Source organism: Thunnus albacares, chromosome 17, assembly GCF_914725855.1.
Source record: "Thunnus albacares chromosome 17, fThuAlb1.1, whole genome shotgun sequence".
NCBI lineage: Eukaryota > Metazoa > Chordata > Actinopteri > Scombriformes > Scombridae > Thunnus > Thunnus albacares.
In genome coordinates this window covers 747,800-773,312 of record NC_058122.1, presented here as the reverse complement: position 1 = coordinate 773,312, position 25,513 = coordinate 747,800, and the positions used below count along the sequence as shown (strand labels likewise).

At 39.8% G+C, this 25,513-nt stretch overlaps 1 protein-coding gene across 1 annotated transcript in view; it reads left to right on the top strand.

The window, feature by feature from the left end:
- Positions 1-25,513, top strand: part of rbfox1 (RNA binding fox-1 homolog 1) — a 203,714-nt gene that overhangs the window by 97,592 nt on the left and 80,609 nt on the right. The window contains exons 2-3 of the mRNA XM_044332223.1: positions 6,044-6,337; positions 24,495-24,641. Of these exons, the coding sequence (XP_044188158.1) occupies positions 6,044-6,337; positions 24,495-24,641 (441 nt within the window). The remainder of the gene's footprint in view (positions 1-6,043; positions 6,338-24,494; positions 24,642-25,513) is intronic.

The window sequence follows — 25,513 nt, the reverse complement described above, 5'->3', positions numbered from 1 at the left end:
GTATGGCTTCTGTAGTGGATTGTTTCATTCAGGCTCCCTCTGGAACATTGTTGGAACAGTGTACTAAAGAACAGTTGTTGAAGATTGCTGACCATCTGAATCATCTGAATCATCTGAAAGTTAAAAGCATTCTAAAAGCTAATTTGATGGAAGAGGGGATTTTGTTAAGTGAAAAACCTAAGCAATTGATTAGTGTGTCTTCAATGACAAATCTAAAATTCAAGCAACAAAAACAGCTATTGATGATGCAGATGCAGCATGAAAAAATTATACTGCAAAGAGAATTAGAAGTTGAAATGATGAAACAAAAAACAGAGCAGGAAGTAATGAATAAAAAAAACAGAGCAAGAAAAATTGAAGATAGAGCAATGTAAACTTTTCCTGGTCAAGGAAGGTAAAATGTCAGTTAGTGAATTGGCTGGCCAGTCTACAGCTTCTGGTACACCTTCTGCTGCTCGATTTGACATTGCAAGTAACTTGAAGTTGCTCCCTAAGTTTAATTACAAAGATCCAATTACATTCTTTTGTATGTTTGAGAAGCTGGCAGATTCTAGAAATTGGCCTGATCAGGACCGCACCTTAATGCTACAGTGTGTTTTTACTGGAAAAACCCAGGAGGTGCATGCAGTTTTAACATCTGAAGACTGTAAAGACTACAGTAAGGTAAGAGTAGCACTCCTGAGGGCATATGAATTGGTGCCAGAGGCTTACAGACAATGTTTTAGGGGCTGGAGAAAGACTGACAGGCAAACGTGGAATTTACTAGGGATTTGGTTGTGCAGTTCAGTCGATGGTGTTTTGCATCCATTATTGCTTCATTTGAAGAACTGTGCAACCTGGTTGTTCTTGAACAATTTAAACAGTCTGTACCTAGCTATATTGCCACATAAATCAACAAACATAAAGCAAAGACTCCAAATGATGCACCTGTCCTTGCAGATGAATATGTATTGACACATAAATGTATCTCTTGGGATCAGACACAGAACAACTTTGGGCCAAAAACTAAACTTCTACATGTAGAATTACTGTCAAGTCTATGACTGACATGAGTGATCTGATTCACAAAAAGGTAATGTCAAATTTGTTTTGTCATTACCTGCTGACCTCTTGTCTGTGTCCCATACAGAGCTGGTGGAGGCGCAAAATTGGATTCCTCTTTAAAGCAACTGTTTGACTGTGTGGTGCCAATGTCTGAGGTGGAGAAAGGGTCTCCAGTATATTTTCTACAGGATGATCTGTTAATGAGGAGGTGGGTCCCTCATGGGGAAAATTTGGCTTGTGGAGTTGTGGAGCAGGTGGTTTTGCCTGTTAAGTATAGACTGCTCACGACAGTACAATTGATCATATGGGAGTGAGGAAAACTTAAGATTGTATCCTGTGGCATTTTTTTTGGCGACATTTAAAAAGGGACATTTCCACATACATTAAGACCTGTCACATCTGCCAATTAATGGGAAAACCAAATCAAGCTATTACACCTGCACCATTGCAATCCATTCCGGCAGTAAAGCAGCCATTTGAACACCTCATAATCGATTGTGTTGGTCCGCTGCCTCGTTCAAAGCCTAGCTGTAGCTACTTGCTAACAGTAATGTGTCAAGCGACCTGATATCCAGCTGCATATCATCTGCGTGCCATCTCTGTCAAATCAGTGGTTAAGGCTCTCAGTCAGTTCATCTGTGTATTTGGGGTCCCAAAAATAATTCAGAGTTATCAGGGCTCAAATTTTACATCTCAGCTGTTTGAGCAGGTTCTTAAACAGCTCCAGATCAAACATCATAAGTCTTCAGTTTATCATCCTCAGAGTCAAGAGGCACTAGAGTGATTTCACCAGCATTTGAAATCTTATTGTACTAAGCTAAAAGCTGATTGGGAGGAGGGGCTGCCTTGGCTTTTATTGGCAGTGAGAGAGGTTGTTCAAGAGAATACCAGGTTCAGCCCCAGTGATTGTGTTCGGGCACACAGTGCGTGGCCCTCTAGCCATTGTACACAATCAATGAAAGTCCTCCAAACCTTAGGAAAATCTGTTAGACTATGTTAATGGGTTTAAACAGAGGCTTTATGAAGCAGGTGAATTGGCTTAAGAAAACTTGGAACTTGCTCAAAAAAAAAAAATGAAACAACTTTTTGACCTCCTTCCGTCTGTAATGCTTATATTTTAAGACTACCTTGCCATACTAAGTGAGATTCTTCTAGTTTGGTGGAACGCCAAATCCTTTCAAGTTTCTGAGATGTTTGCTTTAATTTGCGGGTTTGGGAGTTATACCACGGAGCTTATTTTATTATTTTCCATTTTAAAGGGGCGATGGAGTTGAGTGTTATTCGCAATGAGCCTGCGGCATTATCAACAAAACATATCAATTTGGGAGGGACTAAAATTAGCATAAGAGTCCTCTGTAGTATTGAGACATGCCACTGAATTCAATACTGATGGAATTGCTTCCTTAAATTTAGCTACAGCACTATCAGATAGACATCTAGTGAAGACATTTTTGTCTAATGGTGTGTAGTCCAGTAATAGGAATTAAAAAGTTATTAAGTAATGATGTGATAAAATAGGATTTTATGGAAAAACTATTAAACATTCAATTTAGATGCCATAAGTCAGAACAAGGTCGAGGGTGTGGTTAAGACAGCAAGTGGGGTTGTTTACACACTGAGAGAAGCCAGTTGAGTCTAATAATGAGATAAACGCAGTGCTAAGACTATTGTTGTCGTCATCCACATGAATATAAAAATCTCCTACTGTAATTACTTTATCTCTACTAAGGACTAAGTTTGTTAAAAAGTCTGAGAATTCAGATAAAAATTCAGAGTATGGGCCAGGAAAACTGTACACTATAATAGAATTGGCTGTAAAGGTTTCCAGGTTGGGTGAGAGAGACTAAGAACAAGGCTGCAACTCCACCTCCTTGGCCAGTGTCTTGAGAAATGTGAGTATTAATATGACTAAGGGAAGTGGATTCATTTAGGCTAACATATTCTTCATGACACAACCAGGTTTTGGTAAAACATAATAAAGTAATATGATAATCTGAGATTAGATCGTTTACTAGTACAGCTTTAGATGACAGAGATCTAATGTTTAAGAGTCCAGATTTAATTATTCTATTTTGTTGTACTATTGCAGTGGTGGTGTTAATTTTTATTCGATTTTTATGAATGAATCCTCTCCTGTTTACTTTAGATTTAATTGATTTAAGTGGTTAGCAGACAGACAGTTTCTATGGAGTTTTGGGTAGGTAACAGCTCTAACGCCTGGGACACACTGGATGCGTGATGCGCATCGCGGAACCTCTTGCGTTTCATTTCGGGGCTGCTGCGTCGTGTCATTTAGAGATTCAAGGTCTTGCCTATTTTTTCTACGTGACGCGTGTGGTTCTCAGCAGAAATAGACAGGGAACATGATAGAAAGATAGGGCTGCCAGTGGCAGAGGCGCCACAGCAGACACGCTTCCTGTGTGGACGCTGCAAGTGTGAGAGATGCAGCAGTTCAATGACGCACACGCACTGCTGAGGTTCATGCATCCAGTGTGTCCCAGGCGTAATGAAAGCGCAGAGAAGCGTGTAGGACTGCAGCTCTGCCTCCTGCTCTCAACTCTGGGTTGTCATGATTTTAGTCTGCTAAGAACCATATTTCTAGATATGAGAGCAGCTCCATCCAAAGTGGTGTGTATGCCATCTCTTCTAATCAGACCAAGTCTTCCCCAGAAAGTCTGCCAATTGTCTATGGAGCCCACATCATTTGCTGGACACCACCTCGACAGCTAGTGGTTGAATGATGACGTGCGGCTATACATGTCGTCACTGGTCGGATTTGACAGGGGGCCAGAGAAAACTGCGGAGTCTTTGCATATGTACTAGGGGTGTGCCCGAATACAAATGCGTTATTTGGCAAAACACTAATAGTGTTTTGTTTTTTTGTTTCTTTTACGAATATTTGTGTCATACAAATATTTTAAAATGTATTTGTTTTTGGGAAGAAAAATAGCATGTCAAATACCAGTGCACAGGTCAGTTATCGCAGTCTCTGTCCTCTGCTCCACTGTCACGTCTATCAGCAGGTCTCAACGAGGGGAGTCACATCCACCTGCTACATGACGCACATTTCCTTATTTGAAAATCACTTGGGTTTGTTACCCAGAGATAAAGCTGAGCTACTGACACATGTGAAGTGCTCCCAAGGTACTCTCCATAACCTGTTGTTCTCCTTCTCCTTTCCACAAAGTTTTGTGTCCTTTGAAGTTCTTCCCTACACATCGCACAGTGCGCTGTCCCCGTGTTTTGGGTGTGTAAGTAGGTAGAAGTCTGCCTGCAATGAGGCGATGAGTTAAGTTTTAGCTCAGTAGTCAGCGCAGTCATCTATGATCTGGGAGACTCCAGTTCGAGACCCGGTGTGGGGACCTCCTTCATAAGGTAGTTTATTCATGAACACTTATTGTAACTTTTCTAAAATTAAAAGCCTAATAAAAACAACACCAGGATTTTTAAGCCTCTTTCCACTTTTGTTTGACAACAAATCTCAACAAGTACAGATACAAATACAAATACTGGGCTCTCTGCACATCCCTAATATGTACACACAGACTCAACATTAATTTTAGTGACCTGCGATTGGTGTAATTGGGAGTCATTCATGCCGACATGAATAATAATCGTACCATATTTACACTTATCCTTAGCCAGCAGTTTTAAATTTGATTCTATGTCGCCTGCTCTGGCCCCAGGAATGCATTTGACTATGGTCACTGGTGTTGCTAACTTCATGTTTCTCGCTATGGAGCTGCCAATAATCAAATTGGTTTCTCAACGGGTTTGTTACTGTTTGGGGAGAACCTGTTAGAAATGTGAACTGGTTGGTGGTGAGCCATGCCTTCTGCTTAGGTCTATGCTACCTTTGGACAGTCACCCAGCGACCCTGGCTTCCTGGCTGCTCGGGAACTACCGGGGGGAGTAGGAACTACGCAAGGTCAGCCCGCACCAGCTACTTGGGGCTGGCTAACTACATAAGCTAATGATTGGTTTTCCATGGTGCAGAACCCTGCTTCCAATACACTGAGCCTCGCCTCCAACACTGCAAATAAACTACATTTATTACACGTACCATTATCACTAAAGGAGCCAGAGGAATAGCTAAACATATGACACACGAGCAAGAGAGAGCAGGGGGGCAAGAGGGAGAGAGAGAATCCATCGCTAACTGCTTAGCTAAGTTAGCTGCTAAGCTAACTGCTGAGCTAAAATAACTAACAACTGTGGGATTAGCGAAAAAAAGTCACTAATAAAAGGAGAGAGCTAAGAGTGCTTGAGCAAAACTAGTGTAAGTTTAAATATACAGCAGGTATTTATCCACAGTAATGAGGAATATTAGCAAAATTAACTGAGTTGAGAGCAGCAAAAATGCTATCAGTAAACACAGTCGGCAGCTGGAAATGAGACAATAGGCTTACTGCAGCACATCAGCACATCAGCACCAATCTGAGATCTGACTCAGATCTGCTATATAGAGACTGTTTAGTGCAACTGGGTGAACCTGGCCTGTCCATCCAGAATGCATTTAGGATCAGCTGTCCCCATTCCTTCTCTGTCACGCCATCACTGGCTCTCACCTTTGCATATATCTTTATTTTACACCATACAACACTACACATTCAGAAACCCGTTCACCAACACTGCTGATCTACTTACTAACCATTTCATTTTGTTAACATATTTTGTTGAAATGTCTTAAAAATAAATATGATTGATTTTCCAGTACAGTTGTATGTATTTCCCATATTTTCAGTTATTGATAATGAATATTTATTGGGTACATCTGGCCTGATGCTGACACTAGCACCCAACAGTGTTGTCATGGTGTCCTGGAGTACTAAATGAAGTACTCCAGGCACCTGTGCATCACTGCAGCAAAGTGAGAAGTTAAACCACTGGAGGTCAGAAAACAGGTGATTTTCAGGGGCTGTTATGTAAGTTACTCTTTTAGTAAGGAATTGCAGGAAATGGTTTTCTGAATTAAAATTTGCATTTTTTGTCTGTACAGGGTAACCAGGACACACCGGCAACCCCGGACCCATCCATGGCCCAGGCTTACCCATCAGCCCAGTTTGCCCCCCCTCCCCAGAATGGCATTCCAGCTGAGTTCACAGCTTCACATCCCCACCCACATCCACACTCCCACCCACATCCACACCAGCACCCAGCAGCACCACAAGACTACACCGGAGTCCAGGCCTCCGTCAGTGAGCATCCACTCAACATGTACCCGTCTTCGCAGAGCCACAGCGAGCAGAGTGGGTCAGACACCGGCAGTCAGACGGTCACTGGCACAGCCACAGTAAGACATCACGGGAGAAGTTAGTGTTTAAGTTGGGGATAGCTGGGTGCCAGAGTCTAATGGTTGTATCATGTTTTTCTATTATTATTTATTTTAAACCGATATTGTCCCATTTGCATGTTGTAACATGGAAAATTGATACATTTTGTATTTAGGAGCAGTAATTGTTTGTCTTATCTCTTAATGAGCAACCATTGGGTGCAGTGCCTATAGGCAACATCTCAGAAGTCCTCTCCTGTCAAGTAGCCTCACTATGGGGTTGCAGGGCAGTACTATTTGGTGGAAGTCAACTTGTAAGGATGAATCAAACCATGTAAATAGTGTTAAAACCGTGTCTACTTTTTACAGATTTCTCATGATTTTCATAAATAACACAAAAGGTAAAATAAGTGAAGTATGCTGACAGTCATTAAGCATGGTTCATATTCTGTATATCATGTAATAGTAGCACTGGTGATGATGTGGGAGTTGTAGTTATCTGCCCGTTAATTATACTGCTACTACAAGTAGTCTGTGGCCACAAATGTTCATATCCTCCACATGGGGGCTTAAAGGTTTGGTGAAGACTTTTCTTTTCAGGGTTGTCCCTTGCAGGGTTCTCCCTGCTTCCAGGGAAATATCAAAAATACCAGAAATGCTCTTTTTCATCTCAGCTGGCAGGAGGGCATGTTTGTATCTGTGTTTGATTGACAACAGTTCTATAAGTCATGTGCAGACAGTGTGTTGCTAGCACTGGTACTGAAGAGTAAGAACCACACCAGCATCTAACTGGACTGAAGTGACATTTAGGAACATTTACATGCTGTTTAATGTGCTGCAACTAAGCAGCTAATTAGCTATCTAGCCTGCTAGCTGATGTTAGCGGTGTACTTTTCCCCAGTGAATGTCAAATCAAGTCAATTTTATTTATATAGTGCCTAATCACAACAGAAGTTATCTCTGCATTTTTCACATGGAGCAATTCTAGACTGTTCTCTTTAATTTACAGAGACCCAACATTGCCCCATGAGTAAGCACTTGGCAGCAGCGGAAAGCTAAAAACTCCTATTTAATGGGAAGAAACCTCAAACCAGGCTCTAGGTGGGCACCCATATGCCTTGATCGGTTGGGTTGAGAGAGAAAGAAGGAGGGGGAGAGGGGAGAGAGAGACACAGAGAAGCACAAAAACAACAATAATAAGAATAACAACAATAATAATAATAATAGAAATATGAATAATAACAATAGTAGGGGTGGGCATCAAGCAGGATCATGGCAGCAGCCTGCTATCCATAACCAGGCAGTCCACAACCATGATCCATGGAAGCCCGCTATCCATAACCAAGCAGTCCGTGACCATGATCCATAGAAACCTGTGACACGAGAAAGCACAAAACCTCCAGGGAAGAGGCCATGTTAGTAATATGCATTAATGGTACATGAATGCGTACGGATGGAGACGGGGCAGAGGAGATAGGAGCTCAGTGCATCATGGGAAGTCCCCCGACAGCCTAGGCCCATAGCAGTATAACTAGTATGGGTGTACCCGAATCTGTTATTCGAAAAAGCAAACCAATAGTGTTTTTTTTCTGAATATTTATTTCAAACAAATATTTTAAAAAATATTTGTTTTCAGGAAGAAAAAAAACATGTCATGTACATCACTATCTCAGTCTCTCTCCTGTGCTCCGCTGTCATGTCTATCAGCAGGTCTCAGCGAGAGGAGTCACATCCACCTGCTACATGACGCACATTTCCTAATTTGGACATCACTCCCAGAGTTGGGATGATCCCCAGAGATAAAGCTGAGCTGCTGACACGCGCAAAATTCTCACAAGGGACTCTCCATAACCTGTTAGTCCCCTTCTCCTTTCCACAAAATTAGGTTGTAAAAAATAGGCAATAAATGCCTTTGAAATTTTTTCCTACACGTTACACACTGTGCTGTCTCTGTTATGGGTGTATAAATACCTAGAGGTCTATCTGCACTGAGGTGATGAGCTGAGTTTTGGCTCAGTGGTCAGCGCAGCCGTCTATGATCTGGGAGACTCCAGTTTGAGACATGGTGTGGAGATTAGGGATGTGCAGAGGGCCCAGTATTTGTATTTGCATCTGTATTTGTTGAAATACAAATATTTGTTATTGTATTTGAATAAAAGTGAAAAGACGATTAAAAATCCTGTTTTTGGTTTAATTGTGCTTTTAATTTTAGAAAATTTAAGTGTTACAATAAGTGTTCAAGAATAAACTACCCTATGAAGGAAGTCCCCACACCGGGTCTCAAACTAGAGTCTCCCAGATCATAGACTGCACTGACTACTGAGCTAAAACTTTACTCATTACCTCAATGCAGACAGACCTCTACCTATTTATACACCCATAACACAAACAGCACAGCATGTTACGTATAAGGGAGAACTTCAAAGGCAATTATTGCTTTGCACTTTTCATTTATTGCCTAGTTTTTACAACCTAACTTTGTGGAAAGGAGAAAGGGAACAACAAGTTATGGAGAGTCCCTTGTGAACACTTTGTGTGTGCTTTATCTCTGGCAAACACCCCCAACTCCGGGAGTTACATTAAGAAATGTGTCATGTAGCAGGTGGATGTGACTCCCCTCATTGAGACCTGTTGATAGATGTGACAGCGGAGCAGAGGACAGAGACTGAGATAGCAATTTAACCAACCTGTGCGCTAATATTTGACTTTTTTTCCCCCCCTGAAAACAAATAATTTTTAAAATATTTGAATGAAAAAAAATTGTATTGGATTTGTATGCCTATTTCCACTTTTATTCAAATACAAATACAAATACAAATAATTTTGTTGCCTTAACAATATAGATACAAATACAAATACTGGGCTCTCTGCACATCCCTAATAACTAGGGGCTAGTCCAAGGCAAGCCCAGTCAGCCCTAACTATAAGCTTCATCAAAAAGGAAAGTTTTAAGCCTACTCTTAAACATAGAGAGGGTGGCTGCTATGGAATCAAATAATGGTCATAAATATTTTGAGCTTGTGAAATGGTTTGTGAATGTGTAATAAAGTTTTTCAGCTGTAGAAATATTTTGTGCATGTGTCAGAAAGTTTTGTGCACACATAATTTGCATATCTAAAAAGTTTTTGTAGCTGTAGAAATATTTGTTGTATGTGTAATTAAAATTTGTGCAGGATTTTTTTCAACAGTGAGGTTTCACAAAGTCTGAGAGACAAATTTCCTACCTGTGTGTGGGAAACTGAAGCTACAACTACAAACTGCACGTTACGAATGCAAATTTTGACCCTGTTTTGATGTGTGAATCCCAGTTGGTCAAATGCAGAGTCAGTCTGTCCAATCAGAGGGCAGATGTTTCCATTGTCTTCAAACCCCTGCAGGTCTTGAAAGATGGACAACGACTGCGTTACCTTACAATGACAGCGAACTAACTGCAAGCTAAATACACAACACATTAAATGCTTACCATTAAGTTCTACAGCATCCTCAAGTACAGTTAAACCCACCTGGGTTGCAGGAGAACTTACACCGTCGTCCATCTTTCAAGTCCTGCAGGGGGATGAACGCAACAGAACCATCTGCCCTCTGTCTGGACAGATTGACTCTGCATTTGACCAGTCAGGATTCACATGTAAAAACAAGGTCAAAATTTGTGCTCTTAACTTGCAGTTTGTAGTTGTAACTTCAGAGTTGCACAACAGTTTGTTGTCTGTCTCTCAGACTTTGTGAAACCTCACTGTTGAAAAACGTCCTGCACAAATTTTAATTACACATACACAAAATATTTCTACAGCTCCAATTCACAAGCTCAAAATATTTATGACCATTATTTGATTCCATAGTCTGCCTCCCGGACCCAAACTGGAAGATGGTTCTACAGGAGAAGAGCCTGATAGCTGTAGGCTCTTGCTTCTGCTTTTGGAGACTCTAAGAACCACAGGTAACGCTGCATTCTGGGAGTTGATTCATGTATTCCTAAAGCTCTCAGTAATAACGACTTCATGATTTTTTAATGATAAATTCTAACTATTAGAGACATCATAGCACAGAGACAGCACTGGTGAAAGTTACAGCTGATCTCCTAACTTCATCGGACAAATGACTTCTCTCTGTACTTGTCTTGTTAGATCTTAGTGCTGCATTTTGCACCACTGACCATTATATTCTATTACAGAGACTGGACCATTTCATTGGCATTAAAGGAACTGCATTAAGCTGGTTTAAATTCTATTTATCAGATTGATTTCAGTTTGTAAATATTAACGATGAATCCTCCATGCATGCAAAAGTTAGACATGAAGTTCCACAAGGTTCTTTGCTGGGACCAATACTATTCACCTTACATATGCTTCCTTTAGGTAATATTATTCGGAAGCACTGCATACATTTTCATTGTAATGCTGATGATTAATTATATTAATCAGTGAAGCCAGATGAAACCAGTCAACTAAACTCCAATCATGCCGTAAGGACATAAAGACCTGAATGACAACTACAATTTTCTGCTAAACTCAGACAAAACTGAAGTTATTGTGCTTGCCCTAAACACCTTAGAAACATATTATCCAATGATATAGCTACTCTAGATGGCATTGCCCTGACCTCCAGCTCCATCGTAAGGAATCTGGGAGTTGTCTTTGATTAGGATATGTCCTTTAACTCCCACATAAAACAAATTTCAAGGACTGCCTTTTTTCACCTTCGCAATATTGCAAAAATCAGGCACATCCTGTCTCAAAAAGATGCAGAAAAACTAGTTCACGCATTTGTTACTCCTAGGCTGGATTACTGTAATTCCTTATTATCAGGCTAACCTAACAAGTCTCTAAAGACTTTCCAGCTGGTCCAGAATGCAGCTGCACATGTGCTGACAAAAACTAGGAAAAGAGATCATATTTCTCCAATTTTAGCTTTGCTGCACTGGCTTGCTGTAAAATCCAAAATAGAACTTAAAATCCTTCTCCTTACCTACAAAGCCCTTAATGGTATTGTACCCAAAAGAGCTGATAGTACCCTATCACCACCGCCGTCTCTGTGCTATGATACGCCCTAAATCCTGACTGAAAGATCCTCAAATAAACTATCGTTATGTAGAAAGTCACACAACTGATTGGCTAAAATACCTGAATCAAGAGTAGGCTTTTTAAGAAGAGGTTTAATTACAGCTACTTTTAAGAACTGTGATACATAGCCTGTTACTAAAGACAGATTGATCATATCTAGTAAAGAAGTGCTAACTAAGGGTAAGACTTCCTTAAGCAGCCTAGTTGGGATGGGGTCTAAGAGACAGGTTGATGGTTTAGATGAAGAAATCATTGAAGTTAGTTCAGGAAGGTGGATTGGAGAAAAACAGTCTAAATATATATCAGGTTTTACAGCTGTTTCTATGGTTCATGTGTTTTGGGGATAAATCAGTGCCTGTTGAGGGCAGGAGGTGGTGAATTTTGTCTCTAATAGTTAGAATTTTATCATTAAAGAAGCTCATGAAGTCGTTACTACTGAGAGCTATAGGAATACATGGATCAATAGAGTTATGACTCTTTGTCAACCTGGCCAAAGTGCTGAAAAGGAACCTAGGGCTGTTTTTATTCTCCTGTATTAATGATGAGTAATAGGCAGCTCTGGCATTACAGAGGGCCTTCTTATATATCTCAAGACTATCTTGCCAGATTAAGCGAGATTCTTCCAGTTTGGTGGAATGCCATATCCTTTCAAATTTTCACTGTTTGCTTTAATTTGCGGGTTTGGGAGTCATACCATGGAGCTAACCTTTTATTATCTTCTTTTTAAAGGGGCAATGAAGTCGAATGTCATTCGCAGTGACCCTGCGCACTATCAACAAGATGATCAATTTGAGAAGGAATAAACTTTGCATGAGAGTCCTCTGTTGTATTGGAACTGTATTGTATTTTGTATATTGTATTGCATTGTAGTCAATGCTAATGGAATTGCTTCCTTAAATTTAGCTACAGCACTCTCAAATAGACATCTAGTGAAGAATTTTTTTCTAATGGCATGCAGTGCAGTGGTAGGAATACAGAAGTTACTACGTAATGGGATTAAAATAGGATTTTGTGGAAAGACTATTAAATGTTCAGTTGAACTAAACTCCAAGCATGCCGTAAGGACATAAAAACTTGGATGACCTGCAATTTTCTGTTACTAAACTCAGACAAAATTGAAAGTTATTGTGCTTGGCCCTAAACACTTCAGAAACACATTATCTAATGATACAGTTACTCTGGATGGCATTATCCTGGCCTCCAGCACCACTGTAAAGAATCTGGGAGTTATCTTTGATCAGGATATGTCCTTCAGCTCCCACATAAAACACATTTCAAGGACTGCCTTTTTTTCACCTACGTAATATTGCAAAAATCAGGACCATCCTGTCTCAAAGATATAGGAAAACTAGTCCATGCATTTGTTACTTCTAGGCTGGATTATTGCAATTCCTTATTAACAGGCTGTCCTAACAAGTCCCTAAAGACTCTCCAGCTGGTCTAGAATGCAGCTGCAGGTGTACTGACAAAAACTAGGAAAAGAGATCATATTTCTCCAATTTTAGCTTCGCTGCACTGGCTTCCTGTAAAATCCAGTTAGCATAGTTAGCATAAGAGTGCTCTGTTGTATTGAGACATGGCATTGAATTAAATTCTTAAATTTAGCTACAGCACTATCAGATAGACATCTAGTGAATACATTTTTGTCTAATGGCATCTATTCCAGTAATAAGAATTCAAAAGTTATCAAGTAATGGTCTAATAAAATAGGATTTTGTGGGAATGTTCAGTTTCAATGCCATATATCAGAACAAGGTCGAGGGTGTGGTGATGTGATGAGTGTACAGTGATGAGTGTATTTACACTCTGAGAGAAGCCAATTGAGTCTAATAATGAGATAAACGCAGTGCTAAGGCTGTCATTATTAATGTCCACATGAATATTAAAGCCACCTACTGTAATTACTTGAGTATTGGCCTACTTTCATACTGCAAATAAACTGCATCAGTCCAGCTAGAACCAGACAGAGACCCACCTTTTCAGGTCTCACAGGTTTGGTCCGCACCGGGATTTGAAAACTCAGGTTGTTTTAAATTCAGTGTAAAAAGTTAAAATATCATTCTTATCATACAATGTTCAATTCTCAGTGTAATCTTGTAAACCTTACTTCTTCTGGTGCACTATTGTTCATTGGTACGGTCTAGACCTGCTCTATGTGAGAAGTGCCCTTAGATTACTTTTGTTGTGATTTGGCGCTATATAAATAAAAATTGATTGATTGATTGATTGATTGATTGATTGATTGATTGATTGATTGATTGATTGATTGGGAAATATGATATGGGGTTTGCTTGATAGTCAGCAACAGTGGCTGCTGATATTATGTCATGTTTCTCAACAGTCAGTGGATTACATCTTACTCACTTCTAAAGACATACAAATCAATCCCTGTTTGAAATATGTCCCATTTAAACCGTAATCACCTGATTATTCCAACATCACCAGTTACAGTATGAGGAAGATCAAGCTGTCAGTGTAGATTCAGGTGATGATGAAATCCACACAAAGCTCTTACAGCCCCTTCCATTGTATTTTCTACGACTGAATAAGAAAACTAAAAAACAGACCCTCCAGTGTTATTTTCTGAGTGTTATCTGATTATCACTCTGGAGCCATTTTTGAGTCACTGTTCTAACAGAATTCATATGATTTTTAATGCTGCATACAGTATGTGTGCACCCTTGCAGGTGACAAATTCTGCTAGTTATTTATTCTAAGGATTTACAACTCAGTTCATTTTCATAAATATTTATAACAGCACTGGCCTTAAATGTCATAAAAAATGTATTATTTTGCATAGTAATATTGTTTTCCCTTAGCATTGCAAAAATCACTTAGCTTTCTTTTTTTTTTTTTTTGGTTGGACTTTCAAACTTGATTTACCCATGCAGTATTTATCTGAATCAAAAATTAAGCTCCATGGATAACTGCATGTCTGGGGAAACCTGATTATAGCAGTAATTACAAACTAGCAACTTGACACCACTCTGTTTAAGTCAGTATATAGCAAATAGCAATCTGATGAGACATCCCTCATAGGGTTGTTTGTATGATCCTAATTGCTCATAACACACAGTGAATGAAAGAATGTAAATACAGTTATTGTGGGAAGATAGTTAAAGAATGTTACAGCTTGAGCACATATCATACACCTGTTTAGTGTTGCTGTTGTGATACCAACAGGAGAAACTATAAATCAAATGTGACCCAGCCCAGCTTGGAACAGCAGGGCTGCACCTCAAAACACCAGATATAATTTAAGGATGATGTAAGTAAGAAGCCAACAACACCTGGGATTAATTCAGAGCCCTAGGGCTCTAGAGGGCTCGCGTCACTTAAAAATTGGGGGAGCAGAATTGCAAACCAGGCAGGAGTCTAAAACTCAGTTTGAATCAGATTTAATACAATTTTAAAATGAATACAAAGGATGGTACCACCCAAGATAAAACAGTAAGCCACTAAGTGAATAAATAATAGTATGAGTAGATCACTAAGGAATAAATACATATAATGTATAAATAAAGATGTAATAAAGTTAATCTAAAAAATGCTGCTTAACAGCAAGGTTAAAACCCATTAAAAAAGTCCAAGGTCAGTCCAACGACTCCTCTTCCATGTCCACGTCCATGTCCTCCCACACTGGCTGCCAAGCTGCTCCAACCCCATAGGATGGTTTTCCTTTGCTACAGCTGATCAACTGCCGAGTGAAGCTGTGTTGGTGGACACTGGCTGCTGCACGTAGTCCCATGGCAACTCCTGGGTCACTGGCTGGTGACTGCCGGACTGCCCCACACTCTGTCGCTGGGCTTTTCTCCGGACTAGCCAGTCTGCTTGTGTGTTTTGTGTCTTGTCGTTCCTCAGCCCTCTCTGTATGAGAAGCGCCCTAAACAATTGTGTGCAGTGCTGCCACACCTGTCGCTCATTCTTCAATTAGTGGCATGACTGGAGATATGTCTCTTCCAGGATCATTACTTCCCTGTTCGGTTTATCGTGCCAAGTTCAATACTTGAAACACACACACATAAAAAACATGCCTAAAGAAGTAATAGTTAACACAGCAAACCAAGTAAAAGGTGTCAATCAACACATGCAAAGTGAAATAAAAACACAGCATACCGATAAAAACATTCAAAAAGTATTTTCTGACCCTGTCACAACCCCCCCCCCCCCCCCCCCCCCCTCCCACCCCTCCCACATGGCTAAAGGTTGGCAGTCTCTTTGCCAGTTTAAGTTACCCTATTTGACCTAGAGAAATGCCTTGGCTGAATCTCCTCACCCTCAACCATGTCTGCTGCTGTCTGACCTTGACGAGAAATATAGTAAATCATAGGCAGAATCCTATCTTCTTCCCTTTGCTTGGCTACAGGGGTCTGAATCTGAGGGGCTGTGCAAAGTTTAAGGGCATTCCTGTGTAAAACATTCTCTTTGCCTCCTCTTTCTGGCTTTACCTTGTAGAGTAGACCTGTTCCCCCACTATCTCTAGTATTATTTGTTGTTCTGGCTCCCAGTTCCCATGCATTTTCCCTTGGCCTTGCCTGTTCCTGTTGTGCTCCCAAACTCTTTCGCCTATGAGCAATGGTGTTGCACGTGGTCATAGCACTGTTTTGCGTGCTCAGCTGCCTTTCTTGTCTTCTTACGGGCTAGGCATAGATTAGTTTTTGGTGCTGGACATGAACCCAGCTACCAAGGTCACCAGTCAGCCTGGTGTCCATTGCTTCCAACCCAACATCAACAGGCAGCCTCAAGTGCCGCCAAAACATGAGGTTGGAAGGAGTGAACCCTGTGGCACTATAAACTGTGTTGTTGTAAGCTTGTAACAGCTCAGGTAAGTGTTCAGGCCACCAGTGCTGTTTTTCTGCCTCCAGGGTGCATAGCATATTCAACAGTGTCTGATTCATTCGCTCTACTTGGCCATTACCAACTGGATGGTATGGGGTAGTGCAGCTTATTGAGATACCATGCAAGTCACAAAGTTGTTTCATCAAATCAGATTCCAAATTTGGGCCTTGGTCTGAATGGAATGGGGCTGGGCAACTGAATGTTTGAATGATATGGGACTAAACTGTACGCAGGGTAGCCTTTGCAGTTTGGTCACGTAATGGCACAGCCCAGGCATAACGGGTGAACTTTTCTGTCATTACTAGAATGTTCTGGTAGGTAACACTTGGCCTACTGAAGGAAAGGAAGTCTAGTGCCATTACCTCCAAGGGGTATGTAACATCAGTGGGAGTTAAAGAGGCCCGGGGTTCAGCTTGGTCTTTCTGAAGACTACAGGTGACACACCCAGATTGAAACCCCCGTACCTACTTGTCCATGTCTGTCCAGAAGAAGTGCCATCTCAGGCTGGTCAGTGTCCTCCCTGCTCCTGCATGAGCAGCAGCCTCATGATGCCGTTGCCACACCTCTAGACACCTGGAAGCGGGACACACAATCTGAAACTGTAACTCATATGTATTAGGGTCAGTTATTCTACAGCACAGGACTCCTCCCTGGATACACAGTCTCTTGTATTGTCTCACCAGTCCAACCGCGCTGGTGGATAGCATTTTTTTGACACACTGACCAACTAAGGGGGCGGGAGGCTTACTTCTTGTCATTTGGGATGCCCACCAGCAGTGCATTTAGGGGGTGGGTGATTTTTGCAAATCCAGAGACAAAGCATCTGTAATAATCAGCTAGATCCAAGAATGGTTTAGTTGTTTTGCTGTTATGGGAACTGGCCAATCAGTAACAGCAGACACTTTATCTGATTTGATTTATTTATTTATTGAATGGGTCAGTGTGCAGTTTGAAACATTAAAGATGCACTGCACCAGAGTTAGCTTGAAGCTAATTTGCATCTGTAGTCCCCGACAAAAAACATACAACAGCACAACAACAAACAGTAAAAAGCAACCCTCACCCCCCACCCAAAAAAAAGCAAAAAAAACACACAGAACACACCATACAAAATACAAACTAGAAAGCTACACACAACACATCACATACACCCACAATGTCAATTAGAAGTAATGTAAACTAAACTCAGTTGTGTGACTCAATGGTCATACAGCTGACTACAGTTCTTCATATCATCAGGTAGGGCATTCCACTGAGTTGTGGTTTTCACAGAGAAAGCTGACCTCCTAAATGCAATGCAACAAAATGGTATGGTACAATCTTTTAAAGAGGAAATTCTGGAGGATCTAATAGAATTTACTGACACAAAGTCACATAGTGGATGTGCCAAACCATTTAAAATTTTATAAACTAGGCACAAATTTGAGAATAATCTAAGATTCTCAAAGTTCAGTAAATTGTATTTCTCCAGTACCCTACAGTGATGGAAATGCATTGGTTTTTTGTCCAGAGTTGTTAAAGTTTGTTTGTATAAAGACTCAAGAGGTTTTATGGCTGTTTCTCCAGCCTGCCCCCAACATGCATAAATATCTTGGCTGTGTCCAAAGAGAGACAGTTTCTAATATGTTAACATGTTTCTTAAAGTTCACATTTGGATCCAGTGTCACACCAAGATATCTAAAATCAGTAACTATGTCAATTTTTTCACCTTTTATGAAAATATCAGCATTAGGAGGTTGTACCATAGTCTTAGAGAAAAACATACCCTTTTGTCTTGTTTACATTTAGACTCAGACATGATTGATCAAGCCAATGTGTGATCCTTTCCAATGCAATTGTTAGCTTAGAAGCAGCTAACTCGGCTGTTTTTGCATGTGTGTACACCATGGTGTCATCTGCATACATTTGTAGCTCTGCATCATGACATTGATGGGGGAGATCATTAATATATAAGCTAAATAATAGGGGACCTAACACTGACCCTTGTGGAACACCCATTGTGCACTTCATGTTACTGGACAGTGTGTCACCAACTTTAACACATTGTCTCCTATTAGATAAATATGAAGACATCCATGCCAGATGAGAAGTTAAATTTAGAGAGTTTTGATATTAAAACATCATGATTGACTGTGTAAAATGCTTTACGCAGATCTTTACAGCACCAACTACTCCTCCTTTGTCAAGTCTTGATTTAATTTGCTCTATTAAGTGCAAGGTAGCAGTTTCCGTGGAACGATTTGATTGAAAGCCAAATTGCATACAATGTAGACCAAAATTACTAGTATTAAGAAATGTTGTCAGTTGTTTGACAATGTTCTCAGTGACCTTTGAGAGTACTGGCAGTATACTTATTGGTCTGTAGTTACTGGCCTCAAGGCGGTCTCCAGATTTAAAAATAGGCGTGACAATGGCACATTTCCAGTCATCAGGAAAAGGGCTGTGTTTAAAAGACAAGTTAATTAAATGAGCAATAGGGGGAGTTAAAATATCTTTGTGTGATTTGACAAACTTAGCTCCAGATCAAGAGCTTCTCTTAGCTCTTGGATAACTTTGTTCCTTAAACCTTTATAAATCAGCATGTCAGTGTCTCTTCTAGTTTTAATTGCCTTCCTTAGTGCAATATCTCTAGATTTCATTATTTTCCACAAATTTTCATTAAGCCACAGTAAATTGTTTTTATTTTTAGATTTTATCTGTATCCTCACATTAAATCTTTCCCTCACAGAGTTGATTCTATGAGTAAAAGTATCACAGCCATAGTCCAGATCATCAGAGGACAGTATATCATCCTGGCCTAGCCCCACTGCTTGGGCCTCAGCAGCAGGGGCAACTTGTTTAAAGCTGGCAAGGGCTCCAAGTGGTTTTTACAGAACCTAGCAACATGGCCTGCTTTTTTACAACATCTGCAAATGGGCTTACCATCAGTGTCCCAGGCATTAGAGGAAGATGAGGGCACATACATGCATTGCAGCTGATATTGGGTGGTGGCTCCATGTGGGGCACTCCTGGGTTTCAGCTCCCTGATTAGTTCCTGAATTCAATCTTTTAGCTGATCTTTTAGCTCAGTCAAGTAAATGATAAAAAAATTACACAAACTATAAAGTAGTTGTGCACACACAGTTTTCTTGTGTAATGAGCAGCGTTGGGATGCATTCACACTCAGTTTTACCTCCAAATAAAGTGAGTTCCACAATCTGGATGAAGTGGCTTGTTTACAACCTGTCAGATTATCTGTTTCACTCATATTGACTGCTCATGTCTCTTGCCCCATCTCACTTTATTGTAGCAATGTCATCGCATTTCCAGATCTCGATACAAATAATGGACAAAGTACAAAAATACGACTCAAGATGTAATCAACCACAATGATTTTTTAAGGACCTTATGAATTCTGTTGATATTGCGTTCTAGTGTGTTCCCAAACAAATTTTGCACTCACCACAAACCAACTGGTACACGTGAACCAGGGGCAGTTGCTCACTTTGCCCAGTTTAAATCCAGCCTTGCCAGTCATCAGCTGAAGACCAGTGTACATAAACACCTGCTAGTATACAGTAGATCTAAATTAAGAGGCATCCTTATTTATTTATTATATATTAAAATGAACATGTTATGAGATTTCAAAATAGATAGATAACAAATAGGACCTGATTTCACCTTCAACACCACAGCCCCATTGTTGAGTTTTACAGTATGTTAGTGGTTACAGTTTAAAGCTGGCAATCAGTTATCAGCAGTGTGTTTCAGAGCTGGAAAATCACATTTCCAGCTCTGCTTTAATCTTTGAAAACTTTCATAATCGGCTTTATCAGAAATACAGGTCTTTTTATGTATTGGGTGCTGTGAGTGTTGTTTGAGGATTTCTTTGCTGCAAGTAATTCTACCAGAGGAAAGAATGAGAGAAAGAAAGCATGTTGGCAGCAAAAAGAAGGCATACTGTACATCTGTAAGCCTCATTACTTCTCTCTCCAAGTCTGTCTGCTGCACTTCTTCCCCCACATCATCAAACCTCTCTCTCACTGCTTTATTTTTCTTTTCTTTTCCTTTTCTGTTAGCCACGTCTACTCTCTCTTTGGGTGTTTCTCCCCTGCATGCTTCAGCTGTTTGCCCCAACAGTAAATTTTATCCCCAAGATACCAAAACACAGACAGAGGATAATGACAACAGCTATCATATTTGGTCATCTTATGTACTACATACTTATGAGACATCTAACTGGGATGCACTTGTTTTTCAAATGCACCACAGTACAGGACAGAATCATCACAATAAATACAGCATAGAAAGGACTAGAGAGCATGACTAAACTTAAGGCTGAATGTTTAGAAAATATCTAAACAATATGCATTTTTTTCTGACCTATACTGTGATTATGATTTTCTATAAATTAAACTCCAGATATATTACAAATATATTTGTGGGCAATTGATTCTACCTTCAATAAAACATTAAACTAGAGGTATAATTAAAATGACTCAATAGTTTTCAAATGTAATTATACTACTCAAAATTGGTGATACTGATAAGTTACTTGTGCAGTTATAATAATGTGATACAACTAGCTAATGGTGGGTTGTGTATGTCGATTAAGTCTCACTACTCTGTTGATTCTTTTTAACAACAAAATACAAATATCTTTTCAAACCTCAACATGATGCAGAGGCAGAGGGCATTTTCAGTTACTTTTTTTATTTTCTTTGTCTAATTATAACTGTGGCTCATGTAATGTGAAAATTGTACTCTCATGATTAATCTTTCAGGCATAACTCAACTCCATGCAAAAAAAATGGGAATCCAATTTATCTACAAAGTACACAAAGAAAAATAATAATAGAAAGAATTCCAACAATTAGTGTAAATAGCTTGTTGGCTGATAATTCAATATTCTTGTTAATCTCCTATTAGTGGAATGGTACTCAAATATCATTTTATAAGTTTGTGTTGGCAAAGGAAAAAAACTAAAGCTTTGTATTTACCATCCATTTGAATTATTCACCTCATTCTATTATTTATGTTTTGAATTAAATATTGCCTGCAACAAGTTTATGTTCCTGGGATTCCATAATCATATTGGCCATGAATGTAACAGCTTATGACTTTCAGAATTTTGCACAGTGTGCTGTGGATATTTGTAGTGGTTGATTTTGAATGACTTGTACTCACTTTTGTAAAAATTTTGCACATCAAGCACATTTTGTTGTCAAAGAAATGAAAAAAGTGGAATACCACTGCATTACGAGTGTTTAGAAAAAGTGAACTCGAGACTGGGAAAAGTTAAAACCAATTGTAAAAGGCTGAAAATGCATGGACTTATTTCCATAATGTTTTGCAGTTGGAGGTGGAAATTGACATCTCTCAGCCTCTCTCTCTCAGTCATGCAAGTGTGTGTACATCCACTAAGAATGACCTCATCTGGTTGGAGTGTTTATAGAGCGACGTCAGCCTCCCCTCACTCTGAGCCCCACATTGTGTGCACTGAGAGAGAGACCTTGGAAACAGGAGAGAGCAAATGGATTTTTATAAACTTGCGATGGAACTACATCATTTATGTACATGTCAAACATAACTAATGTTTCTAAAGCACATAAAACTGACAGACGGAGCTGAGAGACAAAGTGTGAGAGGAAAAAAAGGCAGGAAAAGTAATAAGAAAGTCATTTTTATGTTGGAGACTGAAATTCTCCATAAATTAATGTATTTGTGGCCAATTTTATATTATGATGCATCCAGCCCAGCGGTGTCAGATGTGATTATTCTGACTCCTGGTCAATGACCTTTGACCTCTTCCGTGTCAATGCTGTGACCAATTTTAGTCTAGTTTATATATACCATACATATTGTTGTATAATATATTGTTTCTTGTTAAATAATTTTATATCACCATAATTGTTATGTGACCACCTGTTATCACGACCTAAATTACATACTTACTTTAGTTTTTATCACATGACATGACAACTGAGCAGCTCCATCCTCTGAGGAGAGCTATGAGATGTGGTTGCAAACTCCAGAAAGTAAGTTGGACCTCATGTTCAGACTTCATTTTTCAAGTTGCTGTTTGTGAGGTAAAGAATGAATCTGAACCCCAAACTACTCCTAATGGCTGTGTCAGCACCCTGTGTGGTAGCTTGCTGCCATCCATGTGTGAGTGAGTGGGTGAATGTGGTTTGTATTGTAAACGCGCATTGAGTGGTCGGTCTTACTCTTGCCACTGGGCATTGCATATATACTAAGAACACATGGCACGCATAAATGCAGACAATTGGCACAGCCAATACTGTTTGCTGAATATAATGTTATCATAAATGATAAAATCAATGACCAAAACTACAGGACACTTTGTCTTATGACCAAATACATGGAAAACTGAGGATATTCCCATCAGCCTCTGCTGTAGGCTTGTTGAGTGGTAATTACCAAATGTTAGCATGCTATTGCTAAACTAAGACTGGGAACTCTCAGTTTTTCTTCCTCTGTTTTTCTACTTTTTTCTGTCTCCTTACAACAGGTTCTAGAGAAAAGAATGACTTAAAATACAAGCTTTTTATGAAAAAACAGCCTCTTCACAAAACCACATTGTAACCACAGGTTACATTATATTGTAACTGGCCATCATTTCTCTTTGATATCTCCAATGTGTCAGAAAACAATCTACATTCAGCCTGGCCTTCACATATCAGTTTTGGTGCCAAAAAGGATGAGATAAGATGCTTTGTCTCCCTGTTTGTTTGTTTTATTTCTTCGCTGTGAGTGTAGGCGGATGTCGCCGCCAAGGAGCTCTGCACAGATGGCAGTCGCTGCTGTGTGTGTGTACATTCCTTTCCATATGTGCTGGTATATACCTAGGCGTTGCGTGGAAGACTTGCAGTCTGTTGGTCTTATGCTGCTTCTTTTCCAGCTTACACACACACACACACACACACACACACACTCACTCACTCACACACTCACACACACACACTCTCACTCACACACACACTCACACACACACACACACACACACACTCTCTCTCTCTCACACACACACACAGACACACACACACACAAGTAGGCTGTATTTTTAGCTGGCTTAGAGCCTGGGACTGTTTCTGAGCAAGAGACAGAGAAAGATAGAAAAAAAAGAAAGAAAGAAAGAAAGAAAGAAAGAAAAAGGAGGAATGGGAAACATTGTCTTCCTTATAGGATTGTAAATTTAGTGTAGCACTTTCCATGCTCAGTACATTTATTATTCAACCTAAGAAGGATGGAAACATGATCACTAGAAACCCCCAAATAATGTCACACTGTGTGTTGATTAAAACACCTCTTTGGACAAACCCCATTTTGACTGTTTTGGGTATTTGTATTAGATTGAATTGTAGCCTACCTAATATTTAATATACCTCTGTCTCTAAAAGGGGATATTAATTTTTGAACAAGAAGACTCGTTTGTAGATTTGATATACCTCTCATTTCTTGTTTTTGCTAAGAGACACACAAACAGTTATTGTAACACACACACACACACACAGCGTAATAGGAGACTGTAGAGTCCTCTGTTGTATTTAACAGCCATTGATCTCACTCACACTGAGAGCTAAAGGACAAACACAGACTGCTGCTGGTCCTCTGTATATGTGTGCATGAGCATCTATTATGTCTCTGTGTTTGCATATTTTAACTCTTTCCTTTTCAAACTCCTTTTTCATCTCAATTGCTATTTATAACTTCTGCCTAATTCATGGGCTCCATGGATCAGTGGCCTGATACTGTGTTCCCACAGTTATGTGAGTTATTCATGTAAGAACTGACCAAACATTAAAGACCAACACACCCCTTTCACATAATCAAAAATATATTCAAACAGCTTTGGAACATCAGTGAAACTGAAGGGACCCTGGACAAGAGACTGTAGGAATATCAGAAACAGAGCTGACATCACAACCTCAAACTGAGCCAAGTTCATGACAACTGAGCATTCCCTAATAAAGACAGCAAGATTCAGTTTAAAGCTCTAGTGAAAGCTTATAAGGGGACCTTGGTTTTGTTGTATTTGCAGATGAGAAAGCTTACTGCAGTAGGGACTCCTTTTGGTTAGTTTAGGCACTTGCATGGAGGGGAGCTGACTTAGAAGGTGATGTCACGTGGTGATGTTTAATGTCAGATATACAGAAAATATACTGATGGTTACTTTTCAAGCAAACATCATAGTTTCATGCAAGAGGATGTCAAGCATTCACGGCTGCTGGAATTGCCTTTGTACATATTTTATTTAGATACTTTATTGTGTTTTCCAGCAGACAGATGATGCTGCCCAGCCAGACAGTCAGCCACCAACACAGACTGTACCTGAAAGCACAGACAGCAAGGCCCAACCCAAGAGACTTCATGTCTCCAACATCCCCTTCAGGTTCAGAGACCCAGACCTCAGGCAAATGTTCGGCGTAAGTACAACAATATCTGACATACATGACATCTGTGAAATTTAAGACAGTTCGGGTCAGTGTTTTTATAATGAATTTTTAGAGCAGATGCTGGTCTAATGTATGCCTGTTTCACCCTGGGGGCTCCAATGAGACACAGGACACAGAATATGCCATTCAACTGTTTACTGAAGTTGAGCTTATGATATGGTTTCTGCAATACAGGCATAACAATAGAACAGAAATTAAATATACAGCCAACAGTGTGATAGAACATATTAATTCTGCTGTCAATGAATATTGCAGCTATTATATGTAAGTCACTATGAGTAATTACTAACACAATATCAAGAAATGTTTCCCTTCAATACAATTAAACAATGTATTTCAATACAAATGAATAGTGTACTTTGACAATGCAAATGAACTGGGTAGTTAACATGCAGCTTGCTGACTAGTTTATTTGTAGCAACGTACCAACGTAATTCACAATTATCTGTGATAATACTCCACAATCTAAATTTGAAGCACAATATATGAGCTATACACCATGAATTGTGTAAGAAGTTAACAGGTAAGAACAATTAGCAGCACTTACTTCTCTCATGCATGCATACCATGACTCAACTCAGAACAAGGCTACTACAGTATGCCGGCAACACAGCTCAGGACCCAGGTAGGACCCAACAGCGGGGTAGGCTGCCCTAACTATGCCTGACTGGGGAATTTTGTACAGCTGTTCCCACATGAGTTAAGCTCATGTGCAACAATTAAATTCCCTAAGGTGATGCAGCTTGAGTATCTTCATCTGGAATGGATGGGAGTCGAATGAGATGAGCAACAGGCCGGAGGTAACTGTGGTTCTGGACCTTCATTTCAGCAGATCTGATGTG